Below are 27121 nucleotides of genomic sequence, written 5' to 3' on the forward strand. Positions count from 1 at the left end.
TCTGAAATCTATGACAGTTCAATTTAAAAAGAGTAGTGACCTGTCAAAATTCCAAGACAAATTGTTAAATGAAAGTGGATAGAGTGATAAACATGGTGTGAAGAAGACTTGGATTTGAATTCTGCCTAGCCAGGTACTACCTGTGTTCATTTGGCCTCACTTTCATCATCTCTAGAATCAGATCCCTAAGGTCCCTTCCAACTATAAATCTATGCTTCTTTGGTATCATGAGAGTGATTTGTACAGTGATCACACAGCCAGAATGAATTTAAAGAATGTCAGAATCTCAAGGGCTATCTTGTTCATACTCTACTTGAACAAAGTTCCTCTCCATAAGATACATGACAATTGACCATCCAAGTTTTGTCTGAAGACCTCCAGTCATAGGGAATCTTCCACCTCTCTTTCATGGTCTCTCAACAGAGCACTTTTGGGGTAGCATAATTTTTAGAATGTCTTATATTAAGTCTAAATTTGTCTTTTTGTATTTTCAACCATTGTTCCTAATTCTGAACTTTTGGGGCCAAGCAGAACAAATAGAATCTTTCAAGCACATTGGAGCCCTCAGATACTTAAAGCAAGCTCTCATGAATTCCACTCCCTCTGCCATTTGTGTGCTCTTTTCCAGGCTAACCCATCCCTGGTCCTTCAGCTAGTCTTCAAATGGCACGATCTCAAAGTCCTTCACCATCCTTGCTCTTCTCTGGATGTTACCCAGCTTATCAATGTCCTTCCTAAAATAGGTGAGCTCAGAACTCAATACTACAGATGCTTTCTTACCAAGGCAAATACAGTGGGATTGTCACCACTTGGACACTGCCTCTCTTAATGCAATCTGATATCTAATTAATTTAGGGGGAGAGGAGGCAGCACTTTGACAAATCTTGAACTTGCAGTTGACTAAAATCCCCAGAACTTTTCAAGTGAATTGCTTTCTAGACATACCTTTTCCACCTTGTACTTGTGAAGTTGAATTTTTTTAACCAAATATAAGAATTTACATTTCTCTTTATAAATTTTCATCTCATTAGAATATGTCATAACATTCTAAGTTGTCAAGAAGGCTTTTGGATCTTGACTAGGTAAACCAACATGTTACCTATTTCTCCTATCTTTTTGTATTCTACAAATTTGATAAGCATGGCCTCAATGACTTAAGTAAAGGCGCTGACAAAACATGATTCTATGATATTATGTTAAAGAGTATAGAGCTAAGCAGAAAGGTCAAAATGGGCAAAATGCCAAACTGACATCATAAGAGGTGTGTTAACGCTGACTTGGACTGGCTGGCAAGAGCTAATTGTTAAATTTTCACTGTGAGCAATAGGCAAATGTTACAAATTAGGACCTAATTTATTATTTTGTTGATGGGTGAAAATGTTAATAATACAGATTAAACTTAAGTGTGTTGTGCAAAGTCTTTTCCTCCAAAGGGCTGGTTGTTAAACATTAACAGCACACTATATTACATCTAACTATTGTGTACTCTTTTGGTCCAGACATTCTCACAGCCCTCCCTTACTCAAAACAAAGTCAAGTGCAAGTCATGTCATCATTTCTCTAATGTCATGGTCTTCTTCAAAAACAAAGGATGAACACCACCACCACCACCACCACCATCACCACCACCACCACCACCACCACCACCACCACCTCAATAAGTTTTAAATCTTTCTTGCAATACTCTTGTCTGACCCACAAAGCTCCATCATTTCCACAAGAATAGCCTAAGAGGCTTTGTGAAATACTTAGGTAAATTGTATTTATTTTTCAGATTTACCAACCTAATAATCCTGACCAAAAAGGGTATGGTAATAGCTCAATGAAAAATTATAGCTTTTTAAAAAAGCCCTAATAATTTGATATTATTCTTTGTATGATTCTGAAAAATTCTACCTACAAGGATTACTTGACTTGTTTTTGGTAGAGCCATGCTGGCTCCTTTTAATGGTGCATTCTTTCCTTTCCGTATGCCTTTAATAATAAATTCTAGACTCTTGCTAGGAACCAAGGCCAAGCTCACTAACTCTGTCAAACACAAGAGGGATTATACTTATTTTCCTTGGCTCCAGGATACAGATTGGGCAACACCAAGTCTAACAAGAATAATTTACATGGAGGAAGATTAGGACTTGATATAAGGAAAACTACTGAACAACTAGAACAATTCAGAAATTAATGAATTTTCAATTGTTAGAGATGCTCAAACAGACACTGGATGACCATTTGTGAGGGTTATTTATAAAATGTATTTAAGCCTCAAATAGAAGGTAGAGTAGATGGTTTCTAGCAATCTAAGAACTAGGGAAAGATGTCAAGTTTCTTTATAGTTCTAGGTTTGTTTTTTTATGTTTCTAAGGGCAATGGTTCTTAAACTGTGGGTCATGATCCCATATAGGGTTGCCATCCATAGTTTAAGAAGCACTAAAGAGGTAGTGAGTAGAAAAAGTTTAAGAAGCCCTGTCTAAGAGTACAGCAGATAAGGAGAGCATGATGGCAATATTCCTTGAGATCATTTAACTACTCTTACTCTGACTTTATAACTCTTATATTAATTTGGTTTCTCAAACAGGTTCTACTGGGAGTATAAAGCAATGATCACTTGACCAAACAAATCTGGTCCAATACGTTGTTATATTTTTCACCATAAAAGAATATATATAAATTTGATTTATCAACTGGTCTTTTATGAATTTGGTTTGTGTGCATCCTTCCCCTTCCTCACCCACTTAAAGTTCTCAGTGGGAGCTAAAAAACTGAGTGCCAGATTTCTAATTGCAAGAATCCTGTCAAGGTGCAGCTACTCCAGAAGAAACACCCTGAAGCAGTCATTCAACCTTATCAGTGGTATACTATGCTCCTTGCATAGTTTTGGAACCATTAGAAGAACTCAGTAAATACTATTTGATTATTTTCCTTAAAGATTTTTTAAAATTTATATGAACATATATTTCAGAAAATATAAAAATTGAATACAACTTATGCTAGAAATTTTTTGTATGAATGATCTTGTCCAACTGGCTGTCAATCAAGTATCCTCAAGCGCAGGAGTAAATCTAGACCTGAGGGGGCCCAAAGTGGTCCTATATTTCTTGCAAAATATTGAATGTGTATCATCAATTAGAGGAGCAGCACCCATTCAAGAGTAGGGCAAGAGGCTGGTTCAATGGAAGAATATACATCCATTCTATGACAAGGTTGAAGCTAGTCTGATTCAACAGAAGTTGACTACAAAGAAGGTTCGTATCATAACAGAGTTGTGAAATGTTATACTTTCTCAACAAAAAACTAATGAAGAGACAGTGGTGACTCCCCTTTCTGTTTTGACAACCCACAAATCACAAGAGATGAGTAGTTTCGAAAATTAACCAATAAGGTAATTCCCCCAAGTCCATAAATTGTGGCAAATAGGTAGAAAGTTGAATGAATAAAAGGAAAGAGGAGAGAGAAGAGAAAAATTTCAAGATTTTCAATGAAAAGGAATGTCAGCAAATGCCAAAAGACCAAGATATGGTTTGAGGGCATAGTCAAAACTTTGTGACAATATTTTACTCACTGCCTTGGGTGCCAGTTGGCTTTTAAGCTATGAAAGGTGGAGCTAGTCCACCTCTGATTGACATGATTATCTGCCAATGGGTCATGTTTGTCTCTTTATTCTCCTGAACAGGGACAGTTATGTCATAGCTAGTTGAAAAACATGGCAGTGCAAGTCTTGGAGGTTTAAGGAGGATTTAAAACACATTTCCTTTTTGTTTGGTGGTATAAACATATTACTTTATTGCATCATCTTTAGAAAAAGTGACACATTTTTCTTGTAGGAAAAATGCTGCAAAGTTTTCATCCCAAAATATGCTATTTCCTTCCCAGCCACCAAATGCCTCAGGGTTAAATATGAAGAAAATAACTTCTTCAATAGCTAAATGACTCTTGGTATTTAATTCCAGTGATTTTATCTACACCTATAACTGTGGAATGTTGTTGGGTTTTTTTTAACAGTAAACAAACCCTAGTTATTTATCAGGATGACTTTCCCAGGAACTACTACGATTATTTCTTCCTCTTCCCTCTGTATGTATCACATCTCGCAATGGTCATGGTAAGTGGTATTCTTATACTATCTTAGAAACTTGGAAAGACATTTTGTCCTTAGAAATACATTTGTAAAGGTAAGAAAATGTATTTTGATTTACTAGATTGAGTCTAAATTTATCTAGTGATAATTGATGGGAAGTAGAAGTTAGGAGTCTTTCTAACTTTTTGTTCTTTATGCAAGAGATTGGTGACTTGGGCCTGGGGGCCCCAAATCCCTTGGTTCTTCTAACTCCAGTTGCCATTTTGAAGCCTCTAATTTTCATGCTTCTCCTTGTAGTAAATTAAAAAAAACTAACCAAGTACTGACTATGCACAGAACACATGGTATACCAAGTTCTGGGGAAGAAGACAGTTCAGATAAGATAATCTTTGCCTTTGTGGAGCTTATAATAGTAGGGCAATGTGACAAATACACAAATAATATAAATACAAAATAATATATGATGCTATTTATAGATGACATTCCAGAATGCTACAAAGGGTCCTTGTTGAAATCTCTGGTGGAGCAGGGTGATTTAAAAAGTTCAGTGATCCAAAGGGATGCAGTTATTTGACTCTACATCGTGCTACAGAAGATCAGAAGTGTTCTTCCCCAAGAAAAAAATGGTAGGAAGAAGAAAGATAATGGCTTGTCATCAAAGTGTAGTGGGAAAAAAGGCAGGTAGGTGGAACAGTAGAGAGAATGCTGGGCCTGGAGTCAGGAAAATCTGACTTCAGATCTAGTCTTGGACATTTGCTAGCTACATAACTGAGAAGGTTACTTAACCTCTGTTTGCCACAGTTTGTCTGCAAGATGGAAATAATCTACCTCTCAGGGGTGTTGTTAGAAAAAAAATGAGAGTTTTTTTCAAACTCTTTGAAAACCTCAAAATGATATATAAATGCAAGTTGGGATGAGGATGATGATGATGATGAAGACAGGGTGATTATATTAGCAACAAACCCTACATTTGGCTATTGTAGGGAGGATGAAATGTGACCTATCTTTCTCACCTCTGACTAGTTTATCACAGAGCTCTTGAAGTCAAGTCATTGATTCTCAGGAAGCTATGAACCTCACTTAAGAGATAACTGCTCAAGATCACTCTATCATTCCCCCCCCCCCCCCACCCCATGCTTGGCACAACAGGCATTTACAAATGGCTTCTCAATTTGAATCTAAGCTCATAGACACTATGAGATTCTGTAACAATAAAATATCCCAAGGATTTGGAGAATGTGAGAATGTTAAAAAAACAACAACAACTTGTCTTGGAATGATTATTTTTTGTTACTATCACTGGAGGAGATGAGTACTTTTCTAATGGCAGTGCCTGTAACTCTGGAGTAACTCATTGCTATTGAGAAAACAAGAGTAGCTCGCACTTCTATGCTGCTATGGTTCACACAGCACATTGCTGACAAGCTTAGGACAAGTTTTATTATCCTCTTTTCGTAGAGATTCTGAAAGGATAAAGGAGGTAGGTGCCCACCTAGAGCTGCACACCGTGTAAATGTCTTAGGATTAGATCCCAGGTGTCTCCTGATAACAAGGGTATGGCTCTTTCAACTACACCAGTTAGCCCCTCAAAATGAATTACAGTTTATAAATATCTGGATTTGCAGGCCCTGAGTAGTACTGAGCTGACTAAAGAATCATGTGGTTGTGGAAGATTTTCAAGATGCAAGTGAACATTTCATTTATTTATGCAAAAGTCACCTTTAAAAAATTCCACTCATAAATCTAGTATGCTACAGATGATTGTAAAGCAGTAGTTGTTCAAATGTGCATATAAATCCAGTGTGCTACACATTAGTGTAAACCAGTAGCTGTTCAAATATAGCAGCATATACTGAGTCAAAGTGATCTTGTTAAGAGCTAGGCTATTTAAAATGAGTCAAATAATTAAGCATTCAGCCAGAATTATAATCAACTTTTCTTTTATTCATATGTGGACTATGTACACAGTGGTTTATTCATAGACATTAATAATCTAGAATTTTAATCTAGGGCTTCCCAATCATCATCTGGTCTCTTCCCTGCCTCCTTCCATTATTAATGAGAACTTGGGCAAGGCGAGTTCCCTAGGTGACTATGTGAGTGGAGAGAACTTAACATCAGTCTAAGCAAAAGTAAAACCTGACTTGGCTACAGGGGAAAAAGCCCCAGCATATATTTTATATTCTACAATTATATATTAATGGCTTTTGAATTATCCATGTTTCCTTCCTACAAGAGTTGACTACATTGGTCTAGTTATACAAATAATATTTCATAGGTCTTCTCTGATGTAATAGAACTTTGAGCTTATTAAGTAAACTTTGCCAAGAAACATTGATTTTACATAAAAAAGATGCCTCATAACTAAATGCAGCTCTTAAAAAAGATAGAATTTTTACCCAAACAACTTATCTCTCCATATATAGAACACAGGTTCAGACATGTGCTGTCTCCTGTAACTTCCTTCAGAAGGTCTTCTTTAAAATATACCCTCATCCTCCCTACTTCCCACTCCCAGTCCCTTGATCTTTCATGATAGACTTTTGGTGGATAACCCTTAAAATATTCTGTACCAGTAATAATACTCCTTATCACTTTCCCCTATGCCCCAATCCTTCCATCTTAGGGCCCACTACTCATTTGGCAGAAGTCACAGCAATGGAGGTAATGCATGTATGTATGTATGTGTGTGTGTGTGTGTATAAAATATGTAGTATAAATATAACTATAGTTATATCAAACCATATATACTATAAAGTCTTTCAACATGATATATAAGATCTATGAAGGTAGATTTTTATATATTCTTAAACAAGGGGAAAATTGGAGGGAATGTCATTATAGAGATGGTGTTAGAGAGACTGAAGGGCAAAAAATAAAGAGATAGTCAAACTTGAGCCTAAGCCAGAAGTTCCTAAGAGGGAAGTAGGATTCATTTACACATCATGTACCTAGAATTAAAGGAGATAATGCTCCCTATCTCTGAGGCAAGTAAAGTCAACAATCTCTGAGCCAATGGTTTTAGTTCTTGTAATTAGGATAATTCATACTTACATGGTAGTGTAAGGTTTACAGTGTCCCTAATGGAATCAAACTTCATTATCCACATGTGATCATCACTCAACAGCTTATATTTATTATTATAAAGGTGTGATGATTTATTTTTCTTAAAATTTGCCTCTATATTTTCCATGAAGCTAATTAATGAAGCTTCTTACCTTTGTCAAGTACAAAATTCACACAATGGTAAGTATGTAGGGTTGATCTGGGCTTTATCTTATCTCAGATCTTCACACAGAGACCTTATTGAAAAACAGCTCTATGACAAAGTCATACATTGAGGACCCTTTGCTACAAAACACCAACAATGCTCTTCTTGGACATGTCCAGACCATTCTGGTGCCATTCTAGCCATGTTCCCTCACCAGTTCCCTCCAGAACCACCAGGACTCTGGGTTCTGAAAGGTGAACCTTTTGCCTTATTATGCTTCTGGAGCATTTCTAGATCACCACCACATCTCCAATTCTCTTTGAGTATTGTCTTTCCCTGTTAAAATAGAAGTTCATTGAGGGCACAGACCATTTCCCTTGCTTGTCTTCATTTCCCCAGCCCTCAGTACAGTACTTGGCACATCATAAGTACTTAATAAATGCTTTATCATTCATTCAACTATCAAACAAATATACAGTGACTTCAATTTCAGGTTCAAAATCTCTGAGCTTATACTTCCACCATAATAATGAATAAGATATGAATGTCCATGAGCTCTCTTACTTATAGACCTTCATGTTCCTCTACACACTAGAAAAAAAATAGCAAGGGAAAAGAAGAAAGGACATTTTTGAGAAACACTCAAATGCAAGGTTATCCACACCCTAAAAATGTCTAAGTATAAAACAGTGGCTCCCAGAGACTGAAGATTCCTTTTGGAATTTCAGAATGATAGTAGCTCTCAGAGTAAAAAAGGACTTCAGAAGATACTTAGTCCACACTGTAGCAGACCAACAATCATAGGATTATAGACAGAGAATTAGAAGGGACTTAAGAGCTAAGTTCAGTGCCCTCATTTTATATGTGACGATAACACGCCACACAAATTGCCATCTAGCCTTGGCTTGAAGATCTCCAAGGAGAGAGGACGCACTGTTCTTCTCCAGTAGCCCCTCCACTTTAAATGACTTCCTTCTTTTTTCAGAAAATGGTGATTAGACATGATGATTTCAATTCAATTCTTGGCTTGGGTGGTAATATATTGAGATCCTTTGGAACTTTTTTTTGGCCATATTTCTGCAATGCTAAGGACCTAAAAACAATATTACCGATGAAAAAAAGCTCTTTCAGAGATTCTCACAAGCAGGTATTGTACTTGGTGATCTACTATCAGCATTTCCCTATCCCCTCCTTCAGCTGTCCCTGAGCTCTGACTTGGTCGTTACCTCATCTAACTAGCCTAGATATTCTATTTGCTCCACTTGTTTACTAGGAGATACCTATGTAATTAAGTCTAATGAATATAAGTATATGCTCTTATTCTGAACTGCTAGTGAGAATTCCTACACTGAAAGACAAACACAGCGCTTAACATTTCATGTAGTTATTCAGTACCAACATCACTTGGGAGCTGGGTGACAGAGCTTAGAGAAGGTTCACACATGAAAACACCACTTTTATCTAGAGAATCTCAAAAAGTCACTGGATATGGGAAAAACCTCTATACGTTTCTTGTCTTACTGATAGAAAAGAATGAATATGAAAATAGGTTGGAAGGGAAAGAGGAACAGAGGAAGGCAGCTAAAGATGGAACTGTTTACAAAGATAGCAATGTTTAAACACTCTTGATTTCTCTGTGCTATTGGTACAACTGTTATGGCACTTTGTTCCATTTCAATAACATGGCATAAGCATCTTTAGATTCACTGTCAATGAATGCCATGAAGAAAAAAAGTATTATTCCTCTATAAATTTCTACACACACACACACACACACACACACACACACTCTCTCTCTCTCTCCAATTAGGGATCCAATTAGGGATTTCCTATACTTTCTCTCTTTGCTTACCAAACAAGTATAACAGACATTCAAAAGGGATGATGGTGGGATGATAGAGAATAAGATCTATTCTCCTTCAAGGACTCCCTTCTTCTCGAATTTAACCTTATTAACACAGTACAAAGGGCTCATTAGCCAAGTCTGTCCACCCCACAAGGTGAATGTGAAAAATATCCGTTTTGTTAAGGTAGCAAAAATACTGGATATACAAGCACAATATTTCCTCTAAATAACTAAAACTGAATAGACAACCCTGATTCTGCAGTCACTAAACTATAAAGGTCAAGTTTACATGCATAGAGTCCAGTGTCATAATCAAATGAAACATACAAAAAATGATTGACACATTTAATAACACGCATTATTGTTCTTGTGTTTCATGGTACAGAGATACATAAATGCTACACGGTACATAAAAGGCAGAAGAAATAAGGAAATTCAAAAGACAAATTTCACAGTTATCCCAACATGGTTTTTTAGATCTGGGTACAGTTCCCAAGGGGCAAAAGTCTTAGAGCTATCCTAGTGGGAGCTCCTTTCCTCTCTTTTTTTCTCTAGGGACAGCTGTATGATCAAGTGGTGATACTTATCCCTTACCCCAAAATATCTCCTTTACTCTCTATGGAATGCCAACAATTAGGTTTGAATACTCCTGGAAGGAGGAGGGAGATAGAGAAGGAAAAGTTAGGAGGACAGAAGCTCTCAGACATTCATATCAATAAGTCAGTTCCCTGACAAATACACAGACATGAGCCCAGAATTAGGTGTAGGTAGAGAGGTTTATTCCCTGCACAGTCAGTCACATTGTTTAGTGGGAATTAAGAAGTATTTCATCCTTCAATAAATGCTGATTTTGAACCAAAGAAAATAAATTGAAACTCCTCACATTGCCCCATACTCCTCTGTTCTTTAATCTGAATAGTTGAGTAAAATATTTTATTTTTCTAAATGCCGACAGTTCAGGCACCTCTGTAGACAAGTAGGTCCTTTTTAATTGGAAGTGCAGAATAAGATCAAAAGATCTCCCTACTCATTTTTTTTCTGGGCTTTATAATTGCCATAAATAACCATCTCTTTCTAACATACAAGACAGGGTTGTCAAGTGTTGATCTAATCAGAGGGATAATTTCATCATCAGGCGGGACTCCTTGTGAAACTCTGGTGTTAACAGAAAGCCTTTTCATCCAATAACAGAAATGTCATGTAAATGCCTCCCCCTTAAGAATGGAAGGAATAATGTACTACTTAGATATTAAAGCAGGGATTATTGGCCAATTATTCTTAAAAACTACCAGGCGGTAGGATTTAAAGGTATTATCTGGACTAACAACTTAAAAAAAAAATGGTACTGAAATGCCATACATTATTAAAGTTGTAGTATTTAACAATGTGATTATCCTATTGAAAATGCAATGATGATGCATTTAGTTAAACCTGTTTTTCAAACAGAAAAACCACTACTTTGTGAGTATGCTTTGGAAAATACATTTACCCCTTAACATACCCTGGAATATAGTTGCATGGGCTGCTTCCCTTAAAATCGACAACAAATTCCGTCAGGCATATCTCCTACACTGATTCACATCTGCTAATGGTGTTATACCAAATAATATGCCAACTTTATAGTGCAGGTTTGGGGGGACAGAAGTAATATCACCTGCCCTGATTCTTGAGGGAGTGTGATTTGATATTCATACTATCAACAATACAATGGGTATATTGTACCCTTTGCGTAGGTAGGGTTTTTCAAAAGAGTGCTGATATTTTTCCCTTTTCCACAGAGCTACAGTGGGACTAAATGAAGAAATAGACACTGGACAGTAGCATCACTTTCAAATTCAGAGCATGGAGGCACTGATATCCATAGATGGTACAGTAAAGAAGACTTGGGGATTCTTCATGAATGGTCAGAGTGAACAAAAAAACTTAATGAATGGAATATGAGCAATCATGTTTCTTACCCCAAAGAGTATGGCCTTTAAAGGGGCAGGTTTGTTAAATTAGGCATTTTCCCCTCAATAGCCCTTTGGTATTCATTATAAGTTACTTTAGTAAGAGTGGTATCAAGTACCATTTACATTGAGCTGAAAAGTTTCAAGCTGCGACCAAAAAAACCCAACTATTAATTGGCTAGAGTTATAGAAAAAAGGCTTAGGGATCGTTGGGTTGCTTCAGTTTAGATGTTAAAATAAAGAAAGAAAGAAGGCAGCTGTATTCTTGACCAAGTCCTTCAAAGATCTTCCAGCTGATTAAATTCAAGTATTTTCTTTTATATGAAGTTTAATGACTCTAAAACATCACTGAAAGAAAAACAAACCTGAATAATGCAAGAAGATGAATCTCAAATTACACAGTCAGAAATGATGCCATGACCTTGACCCATATTTAGGGCCTAATTAATCCTTGTTGACTGACTGATAGCATCTCTTAGGCAGAAAGCAGTAGGTTTCAGATACTGAATGTTTCTAAATAACAGCTGTTACCAGGAATGAGACTGGAGAGGTGCAAAAATCCATATGGTCCTTTTGAATGACAGGAACCCAAGCAGCTACTTACTAACTTCAGATCAGAGAATTTTAGTGATATTCTGAGATTCCCATAAGCCTGTTGTTGTTTTTGTATTCTTAATAGCCATACAAAGCCTATGACTGAATAAAGGATCTAACACATGTATACAAATAGCTATAATACCAGGTAGAATGTGAAAATACTGTTAAAGGTAGGTACCAATTTTCATCTGAAGTAGAGTGGAGATGGCACTCAATCTGGCAGTGAAAGAATTGGTAAGAATCATATAGGCAAGATCTATGAGAAGTATTAGGGTATGACAGTCACAGAAAAAGGTATAAGTAAATGAATGGGGGTAGAGAAGATTCAGGGACTGATCAGGAACTGGGATGAGGTACTGTTTGGATAGAGTTGAGTGTGTAAAAAGAAGTAGTTGGAGATAAGGCTAGAAAGGTAAATTCAGACCAAGTGATGGAGAGCCTTGAATGTCACTTTATTTGGTAGGCAATGGAGAAATCATGAAAAGTTTTAGTGTAGGAGGGAGGATTTCACATTATTATAAGTATACTTTAGTAAAAATTAATCTGGCAATAGTGAGTAGGACAGACTGGGTTTGAAGGGATTGCAGTGGGACCAGTCAAGATTATGACAAGGAGTGTAGGTTATGGTGGGAAGAATAGGTTGTGTGAAAATAAAAGATGACAACAAAATTTTATTTTTAGAAAAAGACGTTGACAATAGCTCAACTGATATGTCCTGCCATGGAAATGTGAAACTTGAATCTGGAGTGGAAGAGTGAAGCTGGGACTAAAGATACTGAGTTGAGAGCCATTTGCATGATGGGTGAATGGGGATAGTTGGAGCCATAAAAATGGTAGGACTCATGATAAAAGAAAAGAGAGAAAGAAGAGATGGAGGTGCACGAACATTTAAGGAGTAGGAGAAAGAAGAGCCAGTGAAGGAGACAGAGAATAAACAGCACCTTTGCATATGGAAGGTCTGAGTGGAAGGAAGGGAACCAGGAAAGTCCAGTGATACTGAAGCCAAGACAGAAGCCAAGCTGTTAAGATGGAGGTAGATTAAGATCAGACAATGGGCCAAATGCAAAGGAGGTTAGGGAGGAAGGCAGAGAAAAGGGCACCAAGTTTGGTAGTTAGGAGGTCATTAGTGTCTTTCAGAGAGCACTGTTTCTGTGTGTGAGTGAGGAAGTAGAAGAAACAAGTAGAGACTAATCTCTCAAGAAGTTTTAGTCAATTCCAAAGGATTCATAACAAAATATGCTATCCATCTCCAGAAAGAGAATTCATGAACTCTGAAGGTAGATTAAAGCAGTCTTTTTTTCCTTTGCTTTCTTTATCTTTGCTTTTGTTTTTTTGCAATATAGCTAATAAGAAAATGTTTTGCATGACTTCACAAGTATAATTGATATATTGCTTGCCTTCTCAATGGGGGGGGGGATTTGGAACACAAAATCTAAAAAAATGAACCTTTAAAATGAATGAATTTTTAAAAGTTTGTCAATAAGAAGGCAAGACCTAGGGTAGTAGCTCAAAGAGGTTATCAGAGTAGGGAATGTTTCAGGACAGTAAAGACTTGAAGATATTTGTAGGTAAAGGAAAATGGGTCAATATGGGGCAGAGATATGAGAGAGAAAGAGAAGAGAACTGACTAAGAAAGTAGCTGGGGGAAGTGAGAGAGGAATGGATGGAGAAAACAAGAATAGAAGAATAGATTGAGAAAGAATCTTGAAGGAAGGAAGGAATTATTGGAGGACATCCAATTTGGGTGGCTTATATCTTATAGTAAAACCTTCCAGAGATCACTTGAGTAAATGTTTTTTTCCGGGCAATCATCAGTGTCTCAGCATTTTCAAGGTGGCAAAAAGGTACTCACCAATTCCAGACATTGCCGGTGGCCATAGGCTGCAGCATAATGTACAGTGTTGTAACCTTCTTTATCCCGAATTGAGGGATTTGCATCATTTTGAAGTAGAAATTCCAGGCATCTGTAAATAGACAGTGAGGCATCCTTTAGTTTGTTTTTGTTTGTAAAGACATGATCAAAGAATACCCATTTACAATCTCTAGTCACCAAAGCCATAAGGAATGATGTCCCCATCTCCACTCCCTCATAAAATATTCTTGAAAATTTGAAGTATGTTTCTAAACACCTCTAAAATGAAAATCCTTATTATTGACATTTCATGCCTCAGAATGATAAAGAACCTTTCATGCACCATTTTTTAGGCCTTTCAGAAGTTTATTACGTCATCTTGTTCCTGTCCTTCTAAACTTTAGAGCATATTTTGGTAACAAGGAGTTGCCATGAGGGGAAATTATAGTTCTTTCCATCTCAGTGTAAATAAGCTCTCTCTCCTCAAAACCATGAGATTGTAATTTGGAAAAACTTATGACCAAAGCACAAGAAATAAAAGAAGTGGTCCAGCTGTTTCAATAGCTATAGTCCTCCAAACAGTTTTGTTTTTGTTTTAAGTCTTACTTTCCAAGTGGACTATAAATGACATTTAAAAGGTTGGTAAATAGGCATTGTGAAGACAGATAATAGGAAGATGGGTATTTTAGCCCAGACAACGTACTGAAAGCTTTAAAAAGAGAATGAACATTCCTCAAAAACAATGAAGAGTTATTATACTAAACACAAAATATGAAGAAATGGGCTTCAGTGGCACCATTAGGGATTAGGTTAGATTTTTAAGAATCCTCCAGACAGAGTTGTAAATGGGGGAACAGGTTATGGAAAAAGGAAGTTGAACTGACTTCCTTAAAAAGCTTGAACTAGGATGACTACCCATCTGTTTGAAATGATATAATCTTGCCTAGTAACTGGATAACCCTTACGAAATGTGTTCAGTTCTACAACTATATTATTAATGTTAAAGAAATTATATTGGATATGTTTTTGCCTTCATGAAGCCAAATCATTCTTTTTTTACTCTAGAATTAATTTTAAAAATACATGGTGCTATTTCTGCCTATAGAGTATTCACATGATCAGGCAACATAAAACATCCATAGCTTCTTTGAAAACTCATATCATGTATTACCAAGACACTATTCAGAGTACTGAGGGCAATTATGAATTATGACAGTGTAGTTCTGAATCACAAAGTATAACAGACTCTCCATATAGAAGGCAGAAGAAAAACGTTTATTCAGACACCAGAAAACCAAATCCCAATATTAGAAAGCCAAATCTGTCATAGTAACCAAGAAGTCAATACACATTATCACTGCAAGGGACAATGCCATTCCCAAGCCTCCCTCCCCCTCATATCTCTTCCCACAAACACTCATGAGTCTAGCTGTGCTTGCCTATGTCTTCTCCTTCCTCCACCCTAACTGCTCTCATCAACTTCCTCCCAATTCTGCTCCACCCTTGCTGTTCCACCCATTCAGCAAGCTCCTCCCACCACATGTGACTTAGGCTTCCATATGATTTAAGCAGGTCACATGGGTCTATTAATGAATGGGAAAGAGCTTCTCATTTAAATTACCATTACATATCATTATTTGCTTAAATTTTGGTACAAGGTAAAATTAATTATTAAAAATACAAATGAAACGCACTAATTTATAGTAAAAAATGACAGAAAACTGGCAATAAAATTCCTTATGAAAATCAAATACATGTCACTTATCTTGCAAATAGCTAGGTCCCAATTTATTAGTAATAAATTCCCTAAAGTGGGAATTCTCACTGCATATTTCCATTGAGTTGGTACTAATGGCCATATTTTATATGATTATAACTCTGAACAATGCAAATTTGAATACATGTCATCACTTTAGGGAATTTATTATTCACACTAACTGGGACCTCAATGCAATATGTCTATTAACAAATTAAAATATGTATTGGAACCTTATTATAATGCTATCTGTGGGAACATAAGATACTTTTGGAGCTAAGCTGCCATAGGCAGGGTCAAAAACGGGCCCATCTTATGAACCAACATGTAGCTAATAAGTTGATAAGGTTCCTGTATAAAGATCAGGGTTAACTTGGTTAACTGTGATGTGTAAATGGATTTTAGAGGGGTTTCTGAACTTGTATGGGAAAAAAATTACATCTTTATTTTTACTAATTGAAATTGTGTTCCTTTCCATTTTGAATTTTTTAAAAAGTGACAATAACATTCTACTGAGGAATCCCTAAGTTTAACTTGACTGTCAAAGAGATCTGTGCCTCAAAACATCTAAGAACCCTTGGTATAGACAGTCCTCAATTTACCAATGAATTATGTTTCAAAATGTTTTCAAGTCTTGTAGGACTTGTGATGCAATTTCTCACTGAAACAACGTTGTTGCTGAGACATCTCAGAAATGACTATTTAAATATAGTATAGCTGACATATAATACTATTATAAAACCTATTCACATTCTATAGCAGTGCTCCATCTCCATTCTCCCAACTCTAAAGAAATTTGGGGGAACCAGGGGAGGAGACTAAAGAGGAGACAGTGGAATAAGAAAGAAAGGGCTCATCTGATAGAATAGGCTAAGTGAAGAGGAAAGTAGAGCTGCTTTTCCAGCTTCTAAGGGGAAGGATGTTCATTAAGAGAGGTGGTCTATGACAACTTATTTCTTTGAATGTGATAGTGTTAGACAAGGGCTGAGGGACAAGGGAGACTGAAGAGGTTTTCCAATGACTAGGCATCCTGGCGGTGGTGAGTTCAGCAATCCCCTGGAGACAGTAATAGAATTTCTAATTCTAGCTCCTAGACAGGAGGACAATAATGGCAGTTCTATGGAAAGAAGTTTGATGAGAGGTCCAAGAAGATGGGGAGATAGCAGCAGCTATGAACTGCTTCATAAACATATCGGTTATTAGTTGAGTATTTCCTCAGTATGAGCTGCTTATATTTTCAGTGTCCAAATCAAACAAAAAGTTCAAAGCCTCACAACCTTATTGAAACAACTGTCAATTAAGGTCATTCACAGCATGAGTATGGAAAGCTGGAGCTACAGAAAGGTTTTGATATTTCTCCTGAGGCACTAGTTAGTGTCAGAGTCAGGAATAACACACAGGATGCTTTCAGGTAGCTAGGTGGGTTAATGGATAGAGAACAGAACCTGGAATCACTCAGTCAGGACAAGTCACTTAAACTCTGCCTGTCTCAGTTTTCTCATCTGTAAAATGGGTTAATAATAGCATCTTTTCTCCTAAGGTTGTAAGAATCAAATAAGACAATATTTTCAAAGTGCTTTAAAAGTGCCACATAAAGGCTAGCTGTTGTTGTTTTGAAGGTTCCTGGTTGAGTACAAGTCACACCCACTCTTCCCTAGTACAATTACTGGATCATCAAATGGAATGCATCAAAATGCATTAAATACATACATGCAGAGTTCTGGGTCTGAAAACAGAATTATTTAAAGATGCATTAAGAGAATAGTTATTGATGCCAAAGTAAGGGCCCCACGCTACCTCCACAGATCTACAATTCAGGCAGTGAGTTAGCTGAGCCAGCATAAATTGGGATAGGCCAGTCTCAGAGCTCAGAGTTTTTGTATACCACCCACCCCAACAGAAGGAAGATCAGAATTAAACCAGACAGTGACCCTGAGAGCACACTTACGAGGCAGCTTCCTTTTCCTTTAGCTCACTGGCTCTTTCAATTTCTTCTGCATTTTCATGAGTGTTCCCCAAAATGTTCTTTCTTCTTTAGCACAGGGGATAGAAAAATACAACTCACTTTCAAAATGGCAAAGTAGTTAGTGGTTTGGGGCTTGGTTTGCCCTTCCCTCCCCCTCTCCACCCCAATCTCAGGGAAGCAAGTAAACAAAGCAACACTGAGTTTTCCTGATTCATGAAAAGGTTCAAGTCTCAGCTGAGAGATACAGCAAGCCCCCCACTCCAAACGGGGGGGGGGGGGGGAACAGTACAACCTTAAAGGCATTCCAAAGTCCGTGATTTAGCCTGATGGCCATGGGCCATGCCCTCTCCAACACAGCCTAAGTTCTAGGGCACCAGGGCTTCCATCTTTGACTTTCTCTGACTCTCTGATGGTTCTTTTCTGCCCATTTCTGACCTCTTACCTGTTCAGTGTCTCATTCATCAAGAGAAAGGGCACAAAACAATATTCTTCAGGTAGAACCTGAAAGGCTTCTAACCATCGATCATCACCCTGGGTTTCTGTGCTGCCTTATAATTGTTGTGACATTGTATCACAACATTTATCATCATTTATTGTATCACATTGCATCCTTGCTGTTTATCGCACAGGATATTCTATCTCCTGACTCTGGGTATTTTCAGTGATTATCATCCATACTGGAATTCATTCCCTCCTTACCTCTGTCTCCTGGTTTCCTTAAAATCTCAGTGAAAATGCCACCTTCTGCAAAAAAGTCTTTCCTGGTCCCTCCTACTTCCTTCCCTCTCCCATAGCCATCCCTCTGTCATAATGTCTTCCCTCTGATAATACCTCCCGTTTATATTTATCTTATATGGCCAGTTTTTTATTTATTTTATTTTTATTTTATGGAATAAAACACAATATAATAAAACTTCCATAACACAATATGATAAAAAAAAGATAATTGCACATGAAACTGCAAATCTATTATGTATAATTTGTAAGCCATCTCCCCAGGTAGAATGGGAACCTCTTGAAGGTGAGTCCATAGTGCCTGGGACATATTAAGCCCTTGACTGTTGTTTCCCAAAGGGCTGTACAAAGGCTAACACCTGAATGATTTTGTGATTCTGAATGGCAGCAGACGGTGCCTTGCCCTAGCATGGTAACATTATGTGGACATAATCAATCCCCAGGAGGGGTTGGTGGTGATAGCAACAACCCAGAGCCCACCCCCATCACATAGAGACAAGGGAAAGACCAGAATGCCACAGAATAAGCAGTTCTCCAAATAGGGGAACTAAATAATACTTCCCATAGCCAGTCACTGGTTCTGAGGGCCTTTAAAATTATAGCACTGACTATTCACTCACTTCACCCACCATTTGTTTACTGCATTGAGTTACCTTATGTCTAATTTCCATTTCTGGCCCTGACAACACATCTATCTCTAGCAATCAATTTCCTCCCTAACCTTCCATCCAGCTCCTAAAATGGCATTCACACCCAAGGTTAACATCAATAACATCTTGTTCCTTACATACAGATAGTACTGTTTAAAGGCTGCTAAGATTGCAGACAGATGAGTATTTCTGATGGGGGGCAGTATATGAACCAATATAAATTTAATGGCAAATGAAGCATTTAGAAGGGGTAACAATGAAGCCTGAAGTGTATGCCAAAACAGATTACACCCGATTCTAATGAATGAAAACCCTAAGCCTGGCAGTCTTGCTCAGTATTTCAAAGCAAGGAATGGAGAAGAGAGGGAAGAAACTGTGTGGTGACATATGGCAGTCAAATAGGAAGACAGAGGGATGTAGGGGCACATAGGGGAGACCAGGGTCAAAGGCAAAACAATTCAAACTAATCTGTCTGAATGGGAGAAGGGATTCCTTCCTTTATTAGCAGGTTTCCTTTAAGAAGGAAAGAGAGAGAAAAGAACCTCGACAAACCCTTCCCCCATCCCCAAGAGGGAACATGTGTGAGCTTTTTTTTTTACTTTCTATCCATGTCTGAAGCTGCAGCATAGTGTAAAGGCGTTCGTCCCCAGTCATCTGTCTCATTAATGTTGGCCCCGGCGTTCACCAACGTCTCAATACAATGGAAATGACAATTCGCAGCTGCATAGTGCAAAGGCGTCCTGAAAATAAACAATTTATTACTTCAGACACAAGTTTTGAGAAAGACACAAAGGCTTGCTTATGCTGACAGCAGAATTCCCAGATTGGGGAGTCTACTGATTGACAAATGTCATGCTTTCATAGGAGGCAGCTAGATAGTTCAGTGAATAGAGCGCTGGACCTGGAGTTAGGAAGACCTGAATTCAAACCCAGCCTTAAACACTCACTAGCTATGTGATCCTGGGTAAGTCATTTAACCCTGTTTGCCTTAATCTACCAGAGAAGAAAATGGCAAATCACTACAGTATCTTTGCCGAGAAAACCCCATATGGAGTCACAAAGAGTCAGACATGACTAAAATGAGTTAACACAATAAAATGCTTTCATAGGATTGGTAGGAAGGGGACTATTCTATCTTTCTGCCCAGTGAGCAAGTGAGCTATTTTGGGAGGGGATGGGATGGGATGGGGGAGAAAAAAGCATGGAACTTCACAGCCAGGGGATCTGAGCTTTCAATTCCAGCTCTGTGGAAGGCAAGTCAATTTAACACCTTTGAATTCCTTTAAGACAGTGTGGTATAATCATGGACAAAGCAGTGGGCTTGGAGTCAGTTATCTAAATTCATACCCTACCTCCAACATATACGCTGAGTGATCATGGGCATGCCACCTAACCTTCCTTCATTTCATTGTAAAAGGAGAACAATCATATCTATAGCAAAACCACGGCACAGACAGGTAGGCATATGCAAATTTGCTTTGAGGCACAACCAAGCTAATGTGCATAAAACACTTTGAAAATCTAAAAGTGTTACATGAACATCCATATTTCCTGTCACCTCTAAAATGAAGGGCTGAGAGCAGAGAATCTTCCTTGAAATCAGGAAGACCTGGGTTCAAGTTCTGCCTTTGAAACATACTAGCCATATAGCCAAGTCTCTGAGTTCCCACAGGGCAACTCTATAAGACCATAATTGAAAGATCAATGTTGATCTGCAGTGGTGAAAGGAATTTCCATTATGGGGATTTCTCATGTTGATACAAACATAAATCTGGACCAGGTAATTGATTGATTAGATGATCTCAAAGGTCCCTTCTAGCTGAGAGTCTATAATGCTAAAACAAGGACAGAAAATGGCTAAGGAAATCTATACTAGCACTTATTCCCTTTTCTTCTATACCTCCTGTCACAATCCCAATTCAGGTCCTTATTACTTTGTACATGTCACAACTGCCTCTTAACTAGTCTTTCCTTCTTGTACTCTCTGCCCCTTGGTTATGTAGGTAGAAGTGGTAGGTAGGGTGGATGGTTTTTCATAAGGCACAATTCTGATGCTTTACACACACAGTCATACCATTAGAAGAACCTTACAGCTGGAGTTTCTAAGCCTGTCTGCTTGCAATTTTTTTTCATAAGACTATGATATTTGAACTAGCGCTTCCCATGTTTACCAACATCAGAGCAATGCTGTTTCTCATTAGTCTGGTAGGGGAGAGAATAACCTGACTTCCAGAATGACATAACACAGATCTGATAATATGATTAAAAAAAAACAAAAAAACCCACAATCCAAAATCTTCAGCATCAAGATACTAATTCTTTTATTTCCCTCCTCTATAGAAGGGGAAAGTAACCTTACCAGAATTAAAAATCAACCTCTACTGGAAAAGACAGGCATTGAACCATCCAAAGTCAATGAAAACTTTTGAAATTTCTAAAACTCACAAAAGATCTTCCATAAAGTCAGACAGGAGACAATGCTACTCAGGAGATGAGGTAGAAGGCAGCAGAGTAGAGTGAAGACTAGAATGGGCTAGAAAGTAACAGACCTTCATTTAATTCCTGATTTTCCTACAGGCTAACTGACTGTGGGCAAGACTTAATCTCTTCCTTTGCAAAATGTGGCAGATGGAATTTATCATTTCTAGGGTCCCTTTTACATTATGATCAGGGATGCTTAATATCAAGGTGTATAAGAGTGAAGGAGTATGCTCCAGACAGAGCAAGACTACATAGGCATAGTCCTAGCAGAAAGGTTAAAAATATGCTTACATGGGAGGAAGAAGAGGAAAACTGAAGAAAAAAAACTGTTATTTTAAAACCAAACTCAAAAATGTATATTTGACTTTTAATGTTAATTGCACCTGCCTCTTTGAAGGAGGAATTTTCTTTTGGGGATAACAACCTTCCCAAGTTATTCCACTATTTCTCATTTGAAATTCAGTGATATGATTTCCAGATGGAAATTCCAATTCACCCCCCCATCCCCTCCCCAGCCCCCTCCTTATTTACACACCCCTGATGTAGCAGTCCCTGATTACCTACCTCCCACATTTATCCTTCTTACTGAAATCTGCTCCACTGCTCTGCAAGAGTTTTATACATTCCACATTACTGGAAAGATAGGAAACAAATCATTAAGAAAATAAAGGTGAATTGTTCTCCCTTCTGTGTTTACAGGGCTGAAGCTTTGTTCCACTGTAACTGTAGGCTCAAGTTCTGCTAATAAAAGTGAACAGGTTATAATAACTTCATCTCTGACAGAGCTAAAATTTCTACAGTCTTCTTGACAAAATGTTCTTTAAATCAATAGAGTCAATAGCTTAATTATATAGTTTCAATTTCATGAATATTCTTTTAATTTTTCCTTAATGATTATTATATAGCCAGATCTTTTAATGGTGCTTCATGATTTATTCAAAGACATTTTTTAAAAAAGCATATCATTTATAAAAAGATCATTTAATATAAAACATGAGATTTAGGCACTTAGACTTACAATAATTTCATGTCACCTTTAAACAATAAGCCAAAGTGGATGAGTATGACTTTTTATCACAACTGAATGAGTTTGCCACGATAACCATTTTCAGCCCAGACAGCTCTTAATGGAAAATAAAACAGCCACATTTCCCTGTCTTTGTAATCTAGGTAAATAAATGTGCAAGAACCATGGCTGAAAATGATGTAACGAAGCAAAGTCATCTTCCAAAGCTCCTTTGTCATTCACAGAAGCAATAAATCACGTTTAGTAGGCAAACAGAAAGACGCTCATTGGAGTGTATTTTCTTAGAGAAGGCTAAGCGACTAATATTAATGCTAATGGGAGTTTCAGTCACAAATCCAGAACTGAATACAAACACTTTGTATACAGGTCTGTTTTTTAAAAAGCAGGTCTATAGGAAGACAAACTATTCATCACTATTCTAGATTAGTTATCATAAACTAACCTGAGTCATTATTTTCAAGCCTTTCAGTGGTGTGTAGATAAAAGTGCTGTGCTTGGAGTCAGGAGGACCTGAGTTCAAATCCTGTGTTCATTATCAGTTTAGTGACCCTGGATAAGCCACTTAACCTATTTCAGCCTCAATTTCCTCATTGGGCATAATAATAGTACCTACCTCAAAGGGTTGTGTGATGATCAGATGAGATAACATAAAATGTATTGGAAATCATAAAGCACTGTGTAAATGCTAGCTAGCATTCAAACTCAGATTTTTTTAAAAGTTTGATTTCTCATTGATGGTAACCAGAGAAATTCAACTCAAATTAGGATGAGCCTCATTTTCTGTTTGCACCCTCCTTTCTGAGGGCACAACCTTTTTAAGCTTGTACGAACATTAAATACAAGCACTCTCCAAGCCATTCATGGTGTTGGGTGGGCATAACATGAGCATCTACTGAGCATAATTCTCATTAACAGTGGGAAGCAAATGCATAAAAAGATAATAAAAACCATATGAGGTTTTATTTTGAGCAATATCAGTTACACATTGGCTACCAAACAGATAAAAGAATATTTTACTAAAAAGAGGTCATTAAAGAAAGAAATTTTAGTGAATGTATTATCATATATCATTAGTTTATTAATTGAAATTGTATTCAAACCCCTGGGATGGAAAAGAAAGGCATTGTATAAATAGCATGCTCCATAGTTCCACCAAATGAATGGGTACCTGGCACCTGATCTTGTGTTCTTTACTTATGTCACTTTTACATTCATTTCATATTCGTGCATCAAAAAAAAGTCTTAAAATGGCATTCTGAAGTGGAGGAAAATGAATGGCTGGAAAGTTATTCAGCTTTACTTTTCTGTCACTATCACCTATTTGTTAGAAAGATAAGAAGAAAATCAAAGAATGGTGGATGTTCTAATTTATTTTTTGTGGTTACCAGTCAGTCTCTTTCTTCAAGGCTGAAGAAGTTTTAAAAAAAAAAAAAGTTGAGTTTTTAATTGGGTCTCTGTTCAAACTTCATGAATTTTTTTCTTTGGACGAAAAAAAATGATCTGAGGCACAAAACGTGGCATTTTAAGAAGACTGGGCCTCTCTTTAACCATAAAAAGCCCTTGGTTGACAAACAACTAGCCAGTTAAGACACAGTAGTAATTAATTCATGAACCAACAAGTCAAAATGACCAACTACTCACCCTCCTGCGGCAGCAGCATGAAGGCAGGTTCTTCCAAATTTATCTGGTGTGTCTATTTCAAAGCCTGCAGACAGCACGTGCTCATTACTAAACAAGGACACTATGCTATACTTTTGTCCTAGTTAAACCACAAGAAACATTGCAGAGACAGAAAAATCAGTTAGTAGAAAAACCAGAGTGCAAGCAATTGTAGTCAGCAAGAGGTTGTCATGGAAACGAAGAGTAACTGCTCAAGCTTGGCGATTCTATAAGAAGAAGAACTGTGAAGTCAAGAATTTATTTTCACATTCAGCCCTGGATGCACCACAGCGCCATTTTTCAATCACAGGGTAGAAATTTATGAAACTGATCAGAGACAACTAGGATAGCAGATTAGAAGACAGAGACATGAAGTAAACATGAAATCCAAAGTAGGAAGCTTAACATGCAAAAGGGACATGTTTTCTTAAGTGAATTTCCACCTTTCTGGTTGATTGGAGGTGTAAAAAGCATGCCTTCATGCAGGGGCTATTTTTTATTTTTACACATGCCCAAAGTTGGGAAAGCAAGGTAATGGACTAGATGAAAAATGGTTTCTGAGTTGTCTGAATTAGCTCATAGACAATGTGTGCCTGGCAATCGGGTCAGCCCCTTTTTGCCTTAGGAAGCCCAGAGAAAACTCTGTACACACAAGGTTTGGAGATAGGAAATGAATTCTAGCTCCATGAAGAAGAAAAAATAGAATCCCTAGTGTCATCACAATAACCAAGAAGTTTGCCACAAGTTATGTGACATTAGACAATATTCTAAGATTATATATTTCCTAACCTGTAAAGGAATTTTTCAATTTGAAATAGTCCCATGGGAAAGAGACTAAAGTTGGCAAAGATTCACTACAAAGATCTGCAGACTTTCACATACAAATAAGATATTTTGGTCCTTTCTTTTTTGAATTAAATGTTAAAACAGCCTAAAATTTCATTTACTTCTTATGATTTGATCAAGTTCCTATATTCCCCCAAACCTAAATGATGCTAAACCACAACTCTCAGTAACGGATCGGGGTGGAGACGTTCAAAGGAGTTTCAGCACCAAGGGCTGCTAGGAATGAATCAACATGCAGTTAGGAAAGCGATACACAGTCCGGTGACCAAGTCAACAGAATGACATGAAACACAGGCAGGTACTGCATTCAACCATCCACTAAAGCCACATGACTCAAACTATGAATTACATTTCATCCTGGCTAGTGGATGTACCTACCTGAAGACAACAGCTTCCTGCAGCAGTCAGAGTGAGCGTTCAGTGCTGCTAAATGTAAGGGGAACATGCTGTGGATACCGCATCTGAAAAATACAACAATGTCATTAACAACAAAAACAATTACAATAATGGCCTGTATAGCGTTTTAAGGCTTACAAAATACTTTAGAGATACCATTTTTTTTTCCTCAGAGCAACTCCGGGAGGTAGATTTTTGCTTCATTTTATGACTTCATCATTATCTTTATTTTATTACCTTCACTTTATTCTCCATTATTATCCCCATTTTACAGAAGAGGAAACTGAGAGAAACATGAGTTGTGACTTGCCCAGCATTACATAAGTAGCAAATGTCTGAGGCTAGATTTGAACTTAGAGCTTCCTAATTCCAGGTCAAGCACTCTACCCATTGTACTGCCTACCAGTATATTTCTCTAAATAATTCTCTCAATATCCTTAGATAAGCATTTGACTTTCCAAAGTCTTTTCTGATGAAAATTAAAAACGTTCACCTGAAGTTAAGGGAACCATAGCTCCATCAGTAGCTATGTGTTCTGTGTTCATTCTCTATACTTTTCATTAAGCTAGCCATTTCCAATATCTAACACTGAAAGCTATGTTGATTCGTTTTTGGGATGGAAAATAACATGCGTAATCAAGCATTCAACATATATCTATCAAGAAACTTTTCTGCATCCATCATTGTATTAGGAGCTGAAAAATAAAGGAAAACATCTACTTATCCATTGGACCAGGTTCTACACAGCAGTATACATTCTCTTTTAGAAAAGAGAATAAATACTTGTGCAGGGGAAATTTTTGTGTCTTTAATATTTTTTCATGTTGTGTGCTTCTTTAAAAAATTGTAACGTACAAACAGATAGGTGACAGAGGTGAATCTTTGGAACCGAATGTATTTCAGTAGTCCAAATATTTCTGAAAAAAAGAACTACAAAAATAATGAAAAACATTGGAATCTTACTATAATGCTGTCGTGGAGATCCATGCATTGGGATCATGTTATGGAGAGATAGCTTCATTTATAACGAGGTGCTTGGGAAACTTCTGTAATTAAGCCCATTTGAATGTGTCACCCAGGAAGAATATATCTTATGACCAATTCTACTTGATGGCAATTAGTTTCAAAATTAGATGTCACAACATCACATTTTCTCACATTCTGTTGTTTGAACAGTATATTTCAGACTTTGCAACTTCATCGCAGTCAGCAGTAACAGCACTATATAAATTTACCACCTGCCAGAGTTAACTATCTGTGGGTCTCCTCTACTGTAAATTGGCCAAGCAATGCTCTGCCTCAGACATAAATTGGCATATGTTCCACAAAACTACTCCGCCTATATAATTTGCATTTCTAAGCTTTGCATATATAGTTTTCTATCCCTCAAGTAATTATGTAGGTACCTATCCACACATATGTGTGGATATGAACATACTTTCTATTCATGATATTCAGTGCTCTTACAAATCATACTAAGTATTACACTCTTGTTATATTGGCTTCTTTCTATTTATTAGCATTTTCTTTTCCTCTTTTCTCCCTTCATTTACTGGTCCTAGATGGAGATTTCCAACCTGGTCTCTATAATGGCTGGCATCCATCAAGAAATGCAATTTGCCCATCTTCCTGGCAGTGTCAGGTTGAGGAAAGCTCCCTGTAATTGCCTCCCTCATCGTTTAAAAAAAATCTGAGAAGCAATTGCATCAGTGACTGACCTTGATGCCTGTAAAAGGGTTACAAAAGGGGGGATGGGGAAGACACATTTTCTGTAAATACCATCAACGATATTTTTCAATCTTCATGAGAACAGAAGCAGCCATTAAATATTTTTATGTGCCACATGCTTTGAAAGTTCCTTGCTAAATGAAGCTCCAAGCAAATCTGATTCTACCTAACCTTTTCTTTTGCAGGGGGTAGGGGTGGGAGAAGAGCTTTGTGTTAGAATTTGTGGCAAAATTAAATGATTAAATATATTTGATGATCTGTAAGGAAGGACTAGACACTATCCACATTTGGTGTCTCACAAGTCAATTCTCCTTGAGCTAAGGTCTTGGATGAGAAAATTTCTGTGTTCT

General features: G+C 37.3%; 1 protein-coding gene across 10 annotated transcripts in view; it reads right to left on the reverse strand.

Moving 5' to 3' along the window:
* ANKRD44 (ankyrin repeat domain 44) overlaps positions 1–27121 on the reverse strand; it is a 360684-nt gene that overhangs the window by 81037 nt on the left and 252526 nt on the right. For 3 of the 10 annotated variants that reach the window (XM_072612775.1, XM_072612770.1, XM_072612768.1), the window contains exons 11-16: positions 25026–25108; positions 23784–23901; positions 21680–21748; positions 19234–19374; positions 17232–17312; positions 13528–13639 (exon numbers count right to left, since the gene is read on the reverse strand). In XM_072612775.1, coding sequence (XP_072468876.1) covers positions 13528–13639; positions 17232–17312; positions 19234–19374; positions 21680–21748; positions 23784–23901; positions 25026–25108 — 604 coding nt within the window. Of the gene's footprint in view, positions 1–13527; positions 13640–17231; positions 17316–19233; positions 19375–21679; positions 21749–23783; positions 23902–25025; positions 25109–27121 lie in introns of all 10 variants that reach the window. The other 7 variants (XM_072612769.1, XM_072612774.1, XM_072612767.1 and 4 more) reach the window with 3 other exon arrangements.

The sequence above is a fragment of the Notamacropus eugenii genome, chromosome 5 (genome assembly GCF_028372415.1).
Source record: "Notamacropus eugenii isolate mMacEug1 chromosome 5, mMacEug1.pri_v2, whole genome shotgun sequence".
Lineage (NCBI taxonomy): Eukaryota > Metazoa > Chordata > Mammalia > Diprotodontia > Macropodidae > Notamacropus > Notamacropus eugenii.